This window comes from Etheostoma spectabile, chromosome 20 (assembly GCF_008692095.1).
Source record: "Etheostoma spectabile isolate EspeVRDwgs_2016 chromosome 20, UIUC_Espe_1.0, whole genome shotgun sequence".
Classification (NCBI taxonomy): Eukaryota; Metazoa; Chordata; class Actinopteri; order Perciformes; family Percidae; genus Etheostoma; species Etheostoma spectabile.
The window spans coordinates 2,063,813-2,077,509 of record NC_045752.1 but is presented as its reverse complement, the minus strand read 5'-3'; the positions used below and the strand labels follow the sequence as shown (position 1 = coordinate 2,077,509).

The window sequence follows — 13,697 nt, the reverse complement described above, 5'->3', positions numbered from 1 at the left end:
TGGACTCGTTTTTATGCAAAGGTACTTATAAACTCTTAGCTAAGATAGCGAACTAGCTCTCAAGCGGGCTGAAATGTTAGCTATGACTGCCAATAATGCTAAAACAACTCCTTCAGTTAACGCTAGCTGCATATTTATAATGCCTCAACCTGTACAGAAGCTGCTTATTTTCGCCGATAGTCTTTGAAAAGACGTTATGCTAATGTTTACCAAGATACGCCTCACTTAGCTTACAACCTTAGCAGTTAGCTTAATTAGCTAGCTGTTTGCATGTTTCATCTGACACGCGCGTGCTGAGCTGTCTTCGGCAGTCTCCACGCGCATGCTTACCATAGCAAGTCATCATGAGCATGCTGATTTTTAACCAGTGCCTTGAGGAAAAGATAAAACAATATTGTGTAATGTTAAGTTTTATTAGAAAGAATGAATCCTTCAAAACAGCATGTGAGGGTTCAAGCTATTTTCTATGTCTAATATAATATTGGTTAAATGAAATCTCAAACTGTTGCCCTTTCGTGTGCTTGCACTCAGCAGCAACCGCATTAAGGTTGTCAGCAACTGGCCCAGCAACAAAGATTTTGGGAAGGGGTTATGAATCAGCTGGCAATACAACCCCTTTTCATAGGAAAGCAACAGGCCCCTCTGGGGAGATGGGTAGCAGCAACACAGACCACCATTAAAGGTCCCATGAATTGGTGCTCTTTGGATGCTTTACACCTTAGTGGTCCCCTAATACTCTATCTGAAGTCGCTTTTCCCGAAATTCAGCCTTGGTGCAGAATTACAGCTACTAGAGCCAGTCCCACAATGAGCTTCCCTCAGTGTGTGCCATTTCTGAGTCTGTAGCTTTTGATGAGGAGAGGGGGGGGCAAGGTGAAGGCTGGGGGTGTGGCCTTGACCAACTGCCACTTTGCTCATTTGAAAGCCATGATGTCTCTCTCTCAATTCTCTGGGCGGGCGGGCAAAGCAGAGAAAGGGGAGAAAATGAAAGCTCAGATTGAGATCTGAGCTTTCATTTTCTCAAAGGCAGAGCAGGATACCCAGGGCTCGGTTTACACCTATCACCATTTCTAGCCACTGGGGGACCATAGACAGACTGGGGGAGCTCATATTAATGTTAAAAACCTCAAAGTGAAATTTTCATGCCATGGGACCTTTGAAGTAAACTCTCCAACACTAATCTCTCTTAAGGATGTAAAGCCCATGAGACCATGGACCCACCTGGAGGTAGTGAAACCTCCATCGCACAGCCTTCCACTCACACAGACTCAAACCTAGACTCAAGTGGAACATATCAACAGCACTGCAGACTCACATCATGCACAACAGGTTGAATGTTACAGTGTAAGGCCCCTTTAAACATGAGCGTACTATACTTTAACGATGCAGTCTAAAATGTGAACAGAAGAAGAAGGAGAAAGCATGAATGACCTGAATGATGATCTGTGTCATCAAAGATTAAAACTTTGTTTTCTGAACTTTTAAATACTGATTAAACTGTCCTGGCCTTTAATGGTTATACAATCACCAAAAGTCATGGAATTCATCCTCTGGGGATCATGAATGTCTGTACACATGTTCATGGAAATCCATCCAGTATTTTTTGTTGTCGCTTTGCCAGACCATCCACACACTGCGGAACGGAGAAACGTCCGGCTAGTCCACATTCCTGGAGCATTCTGGGTTTGGAGTAAAAATGCTCTTGTATATTGGCATTTCTTAAACCAATCACAATCTTCATAGGCAGGGCCGCTGTAAAATAGAGCTCAACAGCCGGTTCTGGAAGTAAAAATACAACACAATTTCTCCATTGACAATTGGAGTACTAAAGACCATTAAATTGTAACTGTCGATGGTAGACTTAAAACCAGCTACAACTAGACTAATAAAAGTTCATGTAACTATAACCTTGTTTTGAGATAAATGTCTTTCATTTGTAATGTCTTGGATAAGTAGGCTACTTCATTAATCCATGGTCAAAAACTCTTTATATACAGATTCCTCCAGACGTCAGTGGGAGAAATGAATTGGAAATTTACTTCCGAAACCTAAAACCCAGAGGAGAGGCGGGACTGTTGAGGTCTATTAGTCATGCGAGAGATTGGACATATAGTATAGCTAGCTGTCTCAATTTACCATGCAGAGATCTGAGGAACAGTCAACCATAGTCCACACTAGGGGTGAAAAGGGGACAGAGTACCCAGGGCCTTTACGTGAGGAGGGCCCAAAAAGATACTAGAATGAGTAGCTGAGCTGAGTAGCTGTGGATGTGGGCAGGGGCCCATGAAGAATGTATTTCTACAGGTCCCAGAATTTTGTGCCACACCCCTTGTCCTCATAAATCCACCGCAGTTTAATTATCCAACACAAAGAAAGCAGAAGGAAACGGACATTGGTGGAAATACATGCATCTGACAAAATTTCCTGCAACACCGGAGCAATTCCGGAAGTAGAACGTCAAGGATATAGACTAGATATTTCTTAACTTGAATATAATTTGTTACATAATAAGAGTTTTTTTGTTTTTGAATTAGATGGGCTTTGGTCATTTGGCCAACAAAATTGACTTATGTGATTGTAGCTGAAGCCATTTAAAGGCAAGGCTGACATCAGCTTGTTCTCCAGAAAGAAATATCTCCATCTAGTGGCCATACCATTTAATTCATTCTAGAGGAATCATGGGTTAAAAAAAAGAAAAAAGCTCAAACATTTGCCTCATCTATTGAGAACACTGACTCCTGAATGTCCAAGCAATGTATGTCACTGAATATTATACCACCGTTGTCATGGTAATTATTCATGAAGACAGGCTCTCAGCTTTGCTTCCATTTTTTTTTTTTTTACTGTCTACAGGAAACGCTGCATCCCTTTGGCCACATCCATCTAGCAAGCAGACAGTGTGGTGGGGGAATTAAAGTGACACAGCTATATTCTGTGAAAGTAAAGCAGAGCAGCTCACAAGGGTAAGATCTTTAAAGGGGGAGTAGCCTTTTTATAGACAAGCCTCATTGAGTATCCTCTTCAGAGTTCTATAGCCTCAAAGAAGACAGGAGTTAATTTGTGGATAACCTATAATTTATCTCTAACCCTTTGGACAGGGGCATGCTTTGTGTCTAAGCTTTTTTCCTTTCTGTTTGAACAAGCATCTCATGCAGAGGGCACTTCTCCACACAGCGCACTTGGAAAGCGACCCAAAGGCATCTTGAAATAGAAATTCAAAAGGAGGAGGAAGAGGAGGAGGAGAGAAAGGAGGGGGCTTTAGAGCGAGAGCATTGGTATTCCAGGCTCAAAACCTAGCATGGCTGTGCAGAAGAAACACTGTGACATCCCTCCATCACAGGGACCACTTTCTACACGTAACATCGAGAGCCAGCAGAAGAGGAATGGATTTAAAAGAACAGGTTAGTCGTTGTTGTCTTTGCTTTTGTGTAAGGATTTCTATGGTATCTGATCAAAACAAGCCTTTCCTTGAAGCAAAGCCAGAACGGCTGTAGATCACAAACCAAGGATCATCTGCTCATATGTATGACGCAAGAATATTATGTGTACATTCCCTGTGAGAAATTATTTATCATTCTGTAATTGAGCATGGATACCATGAAAATGAGGAAATCAGGGGGCATCTGTGGACAAATTACACATTGAATAATCAACATCCTGATGTTATTAAACCCTAAATACATCCATGTGATTTCCCCCCTCCCTGTGCATTTCTACAAATTACTCATCAGTCTTGACAGGGTGCCTTTATGTCTTGACCTTTTTCGTTGCTTGTTTTAGTCATCTCCATGAGGACTGATCAGGTGCTAGCATGTTCTCCGAGCCTTTCATACGCAGGCAGTTTCATAATGGCTGTTTCATTTGCAGCTGACCCTAAGGCTATTCCAGTTCACTTGGGACAGATTCTTCAAGCTTATTAGTTTTTTGGTTTAATATGTAACAGCCCCTTCACATCATCGGTCATACTAAAAGATGCATTTATAAATGGTAGAAAATCTAAAATATCAAAGGAATATTGTGTGTCAAATTATGAAAAAAAACAACTGGAAAAGGCATTGCTCTTTTTTCTTTTTACTGAATAACATGCTGTTCCCCCCACACCAGACAATGGTGGTTATATCAAACCAAATTCAGAGGGAAAGAAAACCGCCTGTTCTGTCAACAAGGCTGCCGAAATCTGTAACAAAGCCACTCCACGGGCCGCTGCAGGTTTGATACAGCTCTCACCGTCACTTTTTTTTAATCATCAGGTAGCTGTCATCTTATCTGAATATTGGATGACTTTTAGCATTTTCCTTTACCTTTACAGACTTAGTCTAGATTTGGTTGAATATTTAAAATAACAAATAGTATGTTTTTGTGATTTATGGCATCAAACCAGTGACAACAAAGTATAATTTTGCCCATTTAGTGGCTAATGGACCAAATGTTGATGAGAGGCTGAAAGCGGCACGGAAAAGAAGACAGGAGCACCAGAAGTTACTTGGTATGTGACACCGTCAATGCGTTGTCTTCAATTTCTAATAAGATGAACAGACATAACCAGGTTATCTATTTACACTGGTTCACTTTTTTTCCTCAGCATCTCGGGAACAGGACAGGCTGGAGCGGGAGCAGAGGGCCAGGCAATATTATGAACAACAACTGCAGGAGCGCAAGAAGAAACTCCAGGACCAGAGGCTCAGAGAGGAGCGGAAGCGTGCTGCTGTGGAAGAGAAGCGCAAGCAGAGACTAAAGGAGGAGAAAGTACGTTTGGATGGTGGAAATGAAAACCTTTTATTTTTTAGTAAAGGCTGATGTTTTCACAGCTCTGGTGTTGAGTAACATCATCACTAAAGCCTATTTTCCTGAATTAAGGAGCGATATGAGTCTGCAGTGCGTAGGACAGTGGAGAAGAGCCAAAAGGTCCAGAGTCTCAGTCAATACGCAAGAGGAAGGAAGCTCACCAAAAATAGTAAGTAGAGCTAAATGTGCTTTCTTTTTTTCCTCTCTTTTAACATACTCTTTCTAAAACCATAACAACAGTATCTGTTCTCTGTGTAACATATCTTAACACAACAACTCCTGGAGTGCCTTATCTTTTTTTTTTTTGCTGCCCTTAAAACTTTCTACTGATCAATACGGTAGTTCCACGTCGTCTGCCACTGACAACATGGGAGAAGAACTTGGTTAATCGCCTGCTTACCCCTACGTACTCTTATCTGGCCAGGAGCAAGAGTGCTGGTTGTCAGTCAGGAGACCAAGGTACTCTTCCCCCATGATAACAGAACGCACCCTGCTTTCATTTTATGGCAATGCAACGCTAATTGTTTGTAGTGCATTTGTAAGATACTACTACAACTAACCCACCGCTCATTTTCCTCTCTGTTTCACGCGCTGCTTCACAATTCCATCACTATTTCCGTTATTTGTGCATATTTCCTCCGATTTCCCATAATTATGGCACAAATGACTGCCTCAGTTGTCCATGTTTGTCGCCGTGCAGTTTCATTCCACTCCATGAATTCCACCACCACCCCTCACAAACCCCAGCACCACTCTGGATCAGCCCACCACCGGCCATCTGCCTCCCCCAGTCCCAACAACAGCCAGCACAGAAGCATCTATCTGGCGCAGGTAAATCTAGCTGTTCCTTTGGTCTCCCATATTTTTAAGATCACCCAGCTGTCTCTTTTTTCAGTCCAATTTTTGGACTCAAAGAAGAGAAAAATGATTTCTGAAAAAAATATTTCTGATAACATTTTCTTTTTGGTTTAGATCCCTACAGCAAGACAGCAAGATACCAATAAGAAGAACCTAAATACCAGATCTCCTGCCGTCAACACCAGTTTGAAACCAGCCAAAGTTACACAGAGCAGAGCAACCTCTCCCTCACCTAAACGGTAGGTCAACTGTTAGACCAAAAACATCCGCTGTACATTCATAACATAGTAACAGTAATCTGAACAAAGTGGGTCATTTGCTCTCTTCTGCTGGATCTTAAAGGACCCTCCAAAGATCGGTCAGCAGACATTCAACCCCGCTGCAGCTCGAGCTCCCGCCGGTCCCTGAAGAAGAGGTTGCTCTTTGTAGTTCTGCCCTCTCTCCTGGTAACTCAAGGCCTGTCAGGACATCACATGAAGGTCAGCATGAGAAAACGAGGGACGAAAATCCACCAGAGGCTCCATGTTTGGACCTGCCCAACAAAAAGTCAGCAGCTACAACCCCAACCGCTGCAAAATATAGAAGTAAGCTAGGGAAATGCCTAAAACAATAGTACAGTACTTAGAGTGGCATTTAATGTGTATAAAGTTGATATTATTTTTTTCAGGTCCTCCCCAAACGCCTCCTCATCCAGCTCCACAGCCTTCTGAAGTAATTTGCAAGCCTTCGGCTGGGACTACAGACCCAGGGGAGGCCTCACGTCTCCTGGCTGAAAAGAGGAGAGAGGCCCGACTACAACGGGAGAGAGAGGAACAGGAGCGCCTGCAAAGAGAGGAGGCCGAAAGGTAACAAGCACATCCACCTACGAGGCAGAAAGACTGCATTAGCAGGCCATTAAGCGTGTACAATTAGATTTTTTTTTTTAATATTATTTGATTTTTGGACATACATTTATGAATTTATGTCCAGGCGGAGTTGTGACGAACTGGAACGCAAGAGGGCAGATGAGCGAGCTCGACAGCAGGCCGAGGCTCAGCGTCTCATAGAGGAGAAGATGAGAAGGGAGGAAGAGGAGCATAGAAAAGCCGAGGAAGAAAGAGCTCAGGCGATGAGGGAAGCCACCCTTCTGCAGAAACAGGTGGGGATTGCCAACATTCCTCAGTGCATGAGGGAATTTGCAGAAGAAACCACATCTGCACCCACAGTTGTACTTGTGGATGCTTTATTGTGTCATTTTTCTCTTTTTATGTTTAACGGACAAACACTGTTTTCCCTGTTTAAATAGAGAGAGGAGGAACAAGCCAGAGAAAAGGAAAAAGCAGAGCAAATAAAACAAGAACGAGAAATACTTGCACAGAAAGAGGAGGCGGCGCGCCAAGCAAGAAAGAAGGTGACATTTCTGACAATGTTTGATGGAAAAAAAAAAGAAAAATCCATACAGAACTATGTATTACATCCGGACTGCTAGATGGTTTGTTACCCCGTGTGATGTGATCCTGCGATTACGTCGCATGATCTTGTGATATCGCGAGAATCCATCTGCCGTGCAAGGTAACATTGTGACAGCAATTTAATAAAAGCTGTTTTCTTTTCCAGCGACTTGAGGAGATCATGCGGAGAACCAGAAGGACAGATTCTCCTGATACGGTGAAATTTCCTTCTTTTTTTTTGTAAAAGCACATTGCCCCTGGGCTCTTATGATGCACAGGCAGTATTCACTAATAAATAACTAACTTCTAAAAGGGTGTTCTTGACCAAATTGGTTATTCCTTAATTTTTTTACAGAAATCTGTACCAGTGAAGATTTTGCCAAATGAAGCCCAACCAAAGGAAAACACAGAGCCTGTGCACAATGGCACCATAGAAGATGTTGTCAAGCTGCCAGTGGGGATGAAAACCTCCCAGCTGGGGCTGAACGAGGAGGACATGGTACCTGTCGTGGCCTTCAAAGAACGCAGGTCGCTCAGGACTCTCACAGGCCTGGAGGAAATCCAGACCCACCAACGAGCAGGTGAGACACAACCAGCAGATCACTTAAGAACGCTTATCATCAGGGTGGATTCTGATAACTTTTGGCTCTGTCTAATGCCTTTTTATTAAGAAGTCAGGCACCTTACAGACCTAGACACTGACTGACATGTTTCGGTTAATGACCACACAAATAGGAAGTCATTTAGGTTGGTGGATAAGAAAGTTTCCTACCAGACAGTATTCAAATCAAAGTGAATGAATAGTGTGCACCTCCATCATAGGTACAGGTGCAGGACAAAACACAGCAGCAAGAGTGACTGGATAGCTCAGTTGGTAGAGAGGGTGCCCATATATAGAAGTTTACTCCACAACGCAGCAGGCCCAGGATCAACTCCGACCTGCAGCCCTATGCTGCACGTCATTCCCCCCCTCTACATGTACTATTGAGTATATAGTATCCCTTAATAAAAAGTCAAAGACTGGAATGTAAATGTTCTACTTATCTCTTTAGCTGCTCTGACACATTTTTTTTATTTAATATTATATATTATATTATATTATATATATTTTTGTTTGTCTCCCTACTGTCCTTTCTTCAGAGGTCATCTGAGCACCTGTGAAGTGGGCAGACGTTTCAGGACTTTGTTGGAGAGCTGTGATTTCTCTGTGAAACACAGGAGTTACTGCAGTACAGCCATCATGCTGCCCGTCGGCACCTTGAAAGAGCATGTAAGATTCCAGCCTTGCCTCTCACCGAGGATGTCAGCATTTGGTCACTTTCTTGTGTGTAACCAGTGGCACAAATATTGTTAAGTTATTTATTACTTTCTTCAGTACAGCAGGTTTCTGAACTTATAATGACTATCAAAAAACCAGTAGATGTGGTAATAATAGTTTGCTGGTGAGTGTTGCCTCTGTACAGATACTAGGAATAGCCATTCTAACAATCACAACATATGTTTTTGCTTTTTGCTTATTCCTGATATGTCTTGCAATCTAAGCACTTTTTCCTCCTCAGTTTTGTCACTGTGGAATTAGTATTGCTCGAGTGGCGGTTTGCCCTAAGAACACAAGATTTTAGGTTGTTGGTGAAAGTTCCTATCATGAATTAATTCCTAGTTGAACCTTTATTTTGTGAAGAATAGCAATCACAAATTTCAACGCTGCTAAGGAAATTCGTTTCCAAAGACTTTGCTTTAGTTTTGTGAGTGTTGCTTTAGAGAATACAATGCACAAAGCCTTTATTGCACTTGACAGTTGCTTTGTTAGATATTGCGCAACCACTTTACAAAGGAACGTTTGAGGCGTAGAGCTTAAGTAAGTTTATTATAATAAAAGTATTAAAAAAAACAAATGTATCTGATCATCAATATTTGATCTTACAGTTGAAGTATTGCTTATAGCTATCACTTGTTAACCTGTTTAAGTTTAAATATATGCCATATTTCATTAAAGTTGAAACTATGCCGCATCTCTGCCTTGTTTTTGACTTAATTTGTTGACTCTGAACATACAAACTCTGAAATAAAACAACATAAAAACGACTATAAAAGAATATAAAAAGGCTGCTCGTCTATACAGTGCATGAATGTAAAAACTGCTTACAGTCCACACTTTGAACATCCCTCAGTATTTTTGCTGACAGAGTCGAGGGTTCACAGAAGATAGAGAAAGGGGCTGGATCATCTGCAGCAGCCGTCTGGTTTCCTCCGTCTGCGCATGCACCTTCCAGAGCCGAGCCTCCACCTCACTGTTGGCCAACAGAGACGAAAAGTCTCCATCTGCAGAGGACAACGGCACAAAATAGGCTGAGAACAACTGAACAGCAAAGCCTGATTATTCTAAATTTGCTTTGGGATAACAGACTGCACATGTAAGATAATTCGAATGGCTTGCAGTACCCTCCGTTGCTTAATAAGTAGGTGTACAACAAATACTAACCTTTCTTGAGGTTGAATATTGTAGCTATGCCAAGTTGCTGAAACTTAACATCTGTATCATGGAGAAACACCAACAGGTACTCCACTATGGTGGTGTAGTGAGGTCTCAGCAAATGGACCATCTCCTCTAGGGGAATAGTAGAAGACACACAATATATCTCAATGTAATAAGATAAAACCAAACTGATTTTTTCATGTTTTCTATCAGCGATCAATACTTGCACATTACAGTACCAGTCATTTCGAGTTTGCTGATGATGGCCGCACTGTTGTACGACAACCGAGGATTTTGTATTTGTCCCGACAACTTCACAAGTCTTGAAACTTGCTCTGATGTTATTGTCAGCGACATGTTAGACTTAGGTGGATCTGAAATAGTGAAAGATTATAAAAATGTGTCATTTGCGTTATATTTCACAGCAAAACAATTCAAAACAGAACAGACCAATACTAATTGATGTCCAGGTGGCACAGCACTGTGGAGCTAGGTCTGGCAATGCTAGACTACTCACCCCAAGTGGTGAGGTGATGTAAGCATGACGTCACATGCAGCACAGTGTCATCTGATAGGGACGGAGACAAAAGGGCCCTGAGGAGTCCTGATAAGCACAGACTTTCCATCACAGCCTAGACAAAGAAGGAATTAAATACAGCTTTATGAGTGTATCAATCTGGGGCACCATACACAGACAAATCATGTTTTCACAACAGACGTGAAACCCTGAATTTTAGCCTTGGTGTACCTGTTGTCCCATGTTGGAGCTACACAGTTTAGTGATTATTTTGCAGCTGTGTGTGATAATGACAGAGCTGGATGTGTGATGATGTAGCAGCAGGCCGATTTCATCCAACAGTCCTTCGTTTACCAGGACGTCCTGGAACTAAATAACAGAAATCTTATCAATATTAGGAAGTAAACAGAACAGATGCCCTTTTTTTTCATGCAGTGATTACTTATTAAAGTAAATAAAATAGAGTATGCAAAAAGACCATCAAATTATTTTCAACCACTTCACAGCTGTAACACATCACAAACAGTTACCAACTTCATCATTATTATGATCTTGCTGACCATTTAGGAAATCGTACATTGGTTGGTGGGTGTGCCGACAGTGCGGACAGTAGTGTTATGGCTGACTCCGTCCACACAGGAGAAGAGGTTTTCAGCAGCGCCTTTAGTGGCAGCACACAGTCGAGCTCCATCAGCTGCTCCTGAATCAGAACTACACTAAAAAAAAGAAAGAAAAGAAAGACAGACAGCATCTGCTTTGGGTATGGTATCAATATCTGACTTTATTGTTTATAATTACCATTCTTTGAAAGGGTCTTTAGGCATCTGCATGCTTGGGTTGAATTCTGAAAAGTAAATTTAAAAAAAAAAAGATTTTTATTTAACATTATTGCTGATTTACTTTCAATCTCAGCCACTAATGTTCACAATTACCTTTTGCACAGATGACGACATGAGCGTCAGTAGAGACTTTGACAAAAAATGCCCCCCAATGCTGAGCAACTGTGGGTGATGCTTCTGGACAGCAGCGATGTTGCACAGAGCGGTGCAGCTGTAGAACTGAACCTCTGAATCTGAGGACTGCAACAGAAGTATCAGGACAGGAATGGCCCCTGCTTGACATAAGATCCTTGTCGACCAATCTAAAACAAAAACAAAATTTAAAAAAAAGAGTAGAGAATGTTCTGGTTTCCATGTTATGTTCAAGCTAAATAGCACTGTAAAGGACATGAATACACTGGCTTCAGGTTTAATATGAAATTTGTGAAACATTGACATCTACAGGGCATAATCCTACCTGACTGCGTGAGATGTAACAGAGCCCAGGTGGCGTTCTGTTGCACCTGTGGGTCGTAGGACTTTGCTAAAGCCAACAGTGGCATGATTCCATCCACAGTGACAGCTTCTCTGTTTGATTCTGTATGAAAGTAAGAAGAAAAAAAAGCCTCCACACAGCTAATCTAGACAGAAATACAATAGTAGGTTGTGTCTCTGCAGTTGAGCGCATTTTAGGCAAGCCAGGGTGAATCATTAAACAATTTAAAGCCTTGAAGACACAGTCCTTCCTGTCTATACAAACCTGAGGAGGACAACATGGTGACGCAGGCACACAGGTGAGACTGAGCGGTGGCATCACCGGACTGGAACATATCCAGTATGGGCACCAGCATCCCATTTCAATCACTAACTCTTTGCACACTGAAATCAGATTTCATGGACAGTGATGACAAACATCGGATCCACATAAACTACGTAATTTCACCTGTGATACATTGCTTTTTTTAACAACTTACAATACAATAAAGAGGAGAGGGTAAGGGTTATAAATCCAAAAGACAATACTTTAAATACCTGAATCTTGTCTCTTACCATTATTCTTTACTAACAGATTGACCAAGGAGAGAGAGATAGTCTTTTGCACATCTAGGTCAGTAGATAAAAGTAAGGCCATGACTGGCTCCATGAAGGCATCTGGTAAAGGCGATTTCACTGAAACACACAACGCAAAAAAGAATAAAATTATAAAAAGAAATCATTGCGGTTGAAGAAGCAGAATTTCACAAGTCTGTTAAATTTCTTGATGCCCAAAGAAGGATCTACAAGGTAAACACAATCTTAATTAGTGAAAGTTCCATTTTTGTTTTAAACATGAAACATGTGACTGGTGGTTGGTTTAAAATTCAAGTCCTATAAGCGACGTCTGACCTGTGCTCTGTCAACAACAACCAAGTAAACTTAGGAATCTGTCAACTGACACTTTTATGCAAAATATAATGTGGTCACACATTTGCATACTGCGGGATATAACGTGTACTTCCCTATAAATACAATGATCTGACAAAAGAAAAAACTGGAAAACAAGTACCAGGGTACTTTACATGAGTCATTGCTTCTGTAGTTACCAGTTTATCATAGTAAAGAATAGCAAACTGTGGGATTTCAAAGTTAAATCTATTCCTGATAGCTTCATAGTGACACTAAAGCTCACGCCTGCTGGGAATTATTTGCAAAGCACCAACCCTGTAAAAAAGAAAAAAAAGAAAAAGAAAAATTCAGTTGAAAATTTGCATGATACCCGTTAGAGAGCTTATCTCCACAGTGAGTGATATGAGAAACCTGAAGCTCAAACAATAGGGTCATTCTATGCATCACTGATCTGCAAGCCAGTGCTATAACAAAGATAGTCGAGCAACATAAAAATCTGTTTGAGTTCTTTACTCACAATGATGACTGAGATGTAAATAATACATGGCTGCAGTCATTTGTAGATCAGTGTTTTCTGAAGTTGCAAGTCTGCTCAGTGCTTGTAGACTCCCCGGGTTAAGTAGAGATTCATTATCTAAGAGAAAAAACAGATTAACGATAATGAGTCACCCAAAACTTGAGTTGATCAATGATTGATTTTGCACATGTGTATTTATGTATAAATACCAAGCACAAGGGTTTCTATAAACTACTTTTATGATATGATACAATGTGAGATTGTTTTTCTAAAGTAACAAATACACTGGTGATGTAACTGTGTGCTCTTCTCAATTTAAATTGCAGATCTATATCAACTGGGTAGATTTGTCTAACAAATAAAAAAAGACAGATAAAGGTATGCACATGTGTGCTTGCCCTCCACAACAATGCTAATTTCTACAACAAATACAATGCACGGCTACAATGTTCCTACCATACAGCAGGTGTTGAGAGGCCAACTCTTGCATCCTCTTCCTTAGTAAATTCCGGTCAGGTGTATTCCTAAAGCAGGTGCACTGAGAAAGTTCCCTGAAAACGTCCATCATTTTTTGCTCAAACTCTCTGCAAACCTTCCTTAAATGAACAGTAAATTCTTTAAGCAGTCGGGAGCAATCTTCACAAAAGCCAGAAGCCATGGCCACATCTTTAGCAAAAAGGAACGGCACCTGCAGGTTTCACACAATCTGCACGTAGACACGCCTACTGTTCTTTAACGTCACGTGACAGTTAGGTAAATTACAGTTTATTGTCACAATACATTGCATTGGGTTACAGCCTCCGCTAAATTACGTATATTTATTATTCATGGGTAGTTTTGTGTGTTCTAATTGTTCAAAAATAAGATGCGTTTCAACAGTGGAAAAAAACGTTTAAAGTCATTTTTTATTA

The 13,697-nt window shown here is 41.2% G+C and overlaps 2 protein-coding genes across 3 annotated transcripts; one reads left to right on the top strand and one right to left on the bottom strand.

Annotated features, from left to right (window-relative positions):
• The first annotated feature begins 1,177 nt into the window (after nt 1-1,177).
• map7a (microtubule-associated protein 7a) lies at nt 1,178-9,084 on the top strand. 2 transcript variants are annotated; one of them, XM_032500840.1, is made up of 16 exons: nt 1,178-1,226; nt 2,853-3,400; nt 4,104-4,208; nt 4,411-4,485; nt 4,582-4,745; nt 4,857-4,953; nt 5,127-5,243; nt 5,485-5,615; nt 5,757-5,881; nt 5,985-6,226; nt 6,310-6,487; nt 6,612-6,780; nt 6,928-7,032; nt 7,239-7,289; nt 7,428-7,653; nt 8,213-9,084. In XM_032500840.1, exons 2-16 carry the CDS (start codon nt 3,298-3,300, stop codon nt 8,221-8,223), a joined length of 1,899 nt encoding a protein of 632 aa, XP_032356731.1. In that variant the 5' UTR covers nt 1,178-1,226; nt 2,853-3,297; the 3' UTR covers nt 8,224-9,084. The 2 variants fall into 2 exon arrangements, with proteins under 2 accessions (XP_032356731.1, XP_032356732.1); XM_032500841.1 differs by lacking the exon at nt 5,127-5,243 and having other exon boundaries at nt 1,179-1,226; nt 2,853-3,401; nt 4,102-4,208.
• Nucleotides 8,921-13,515, bottom strand: LOC116670356 (vacuolar protein 8-like). The gene is given in 14 exon segments (XM_032500849.1): nt 8,921-9,394; nt 9,555-9,680; nt 9,788-9,922; nt 10,066-10,180; nt 10,297-10,434; nt 10,643-10,776; nt 10,864-10,909; nt 10,998-11,206; nt 11,362-11,481; nt 11,644-11,739; nt 11,742-11,762; nt 11,934-12,053; nt 12,787-12,903; nt 13,243-13,515. Coding segments are annotated over 14 exon segments (1,734 nt in total). The 5' UTR covers nt 13,445-13,515; the 3' UTR covers nt 8,921-9,239.
• Nucleotides 13,516-13,697: the final 182 nt, after the last annotated feature.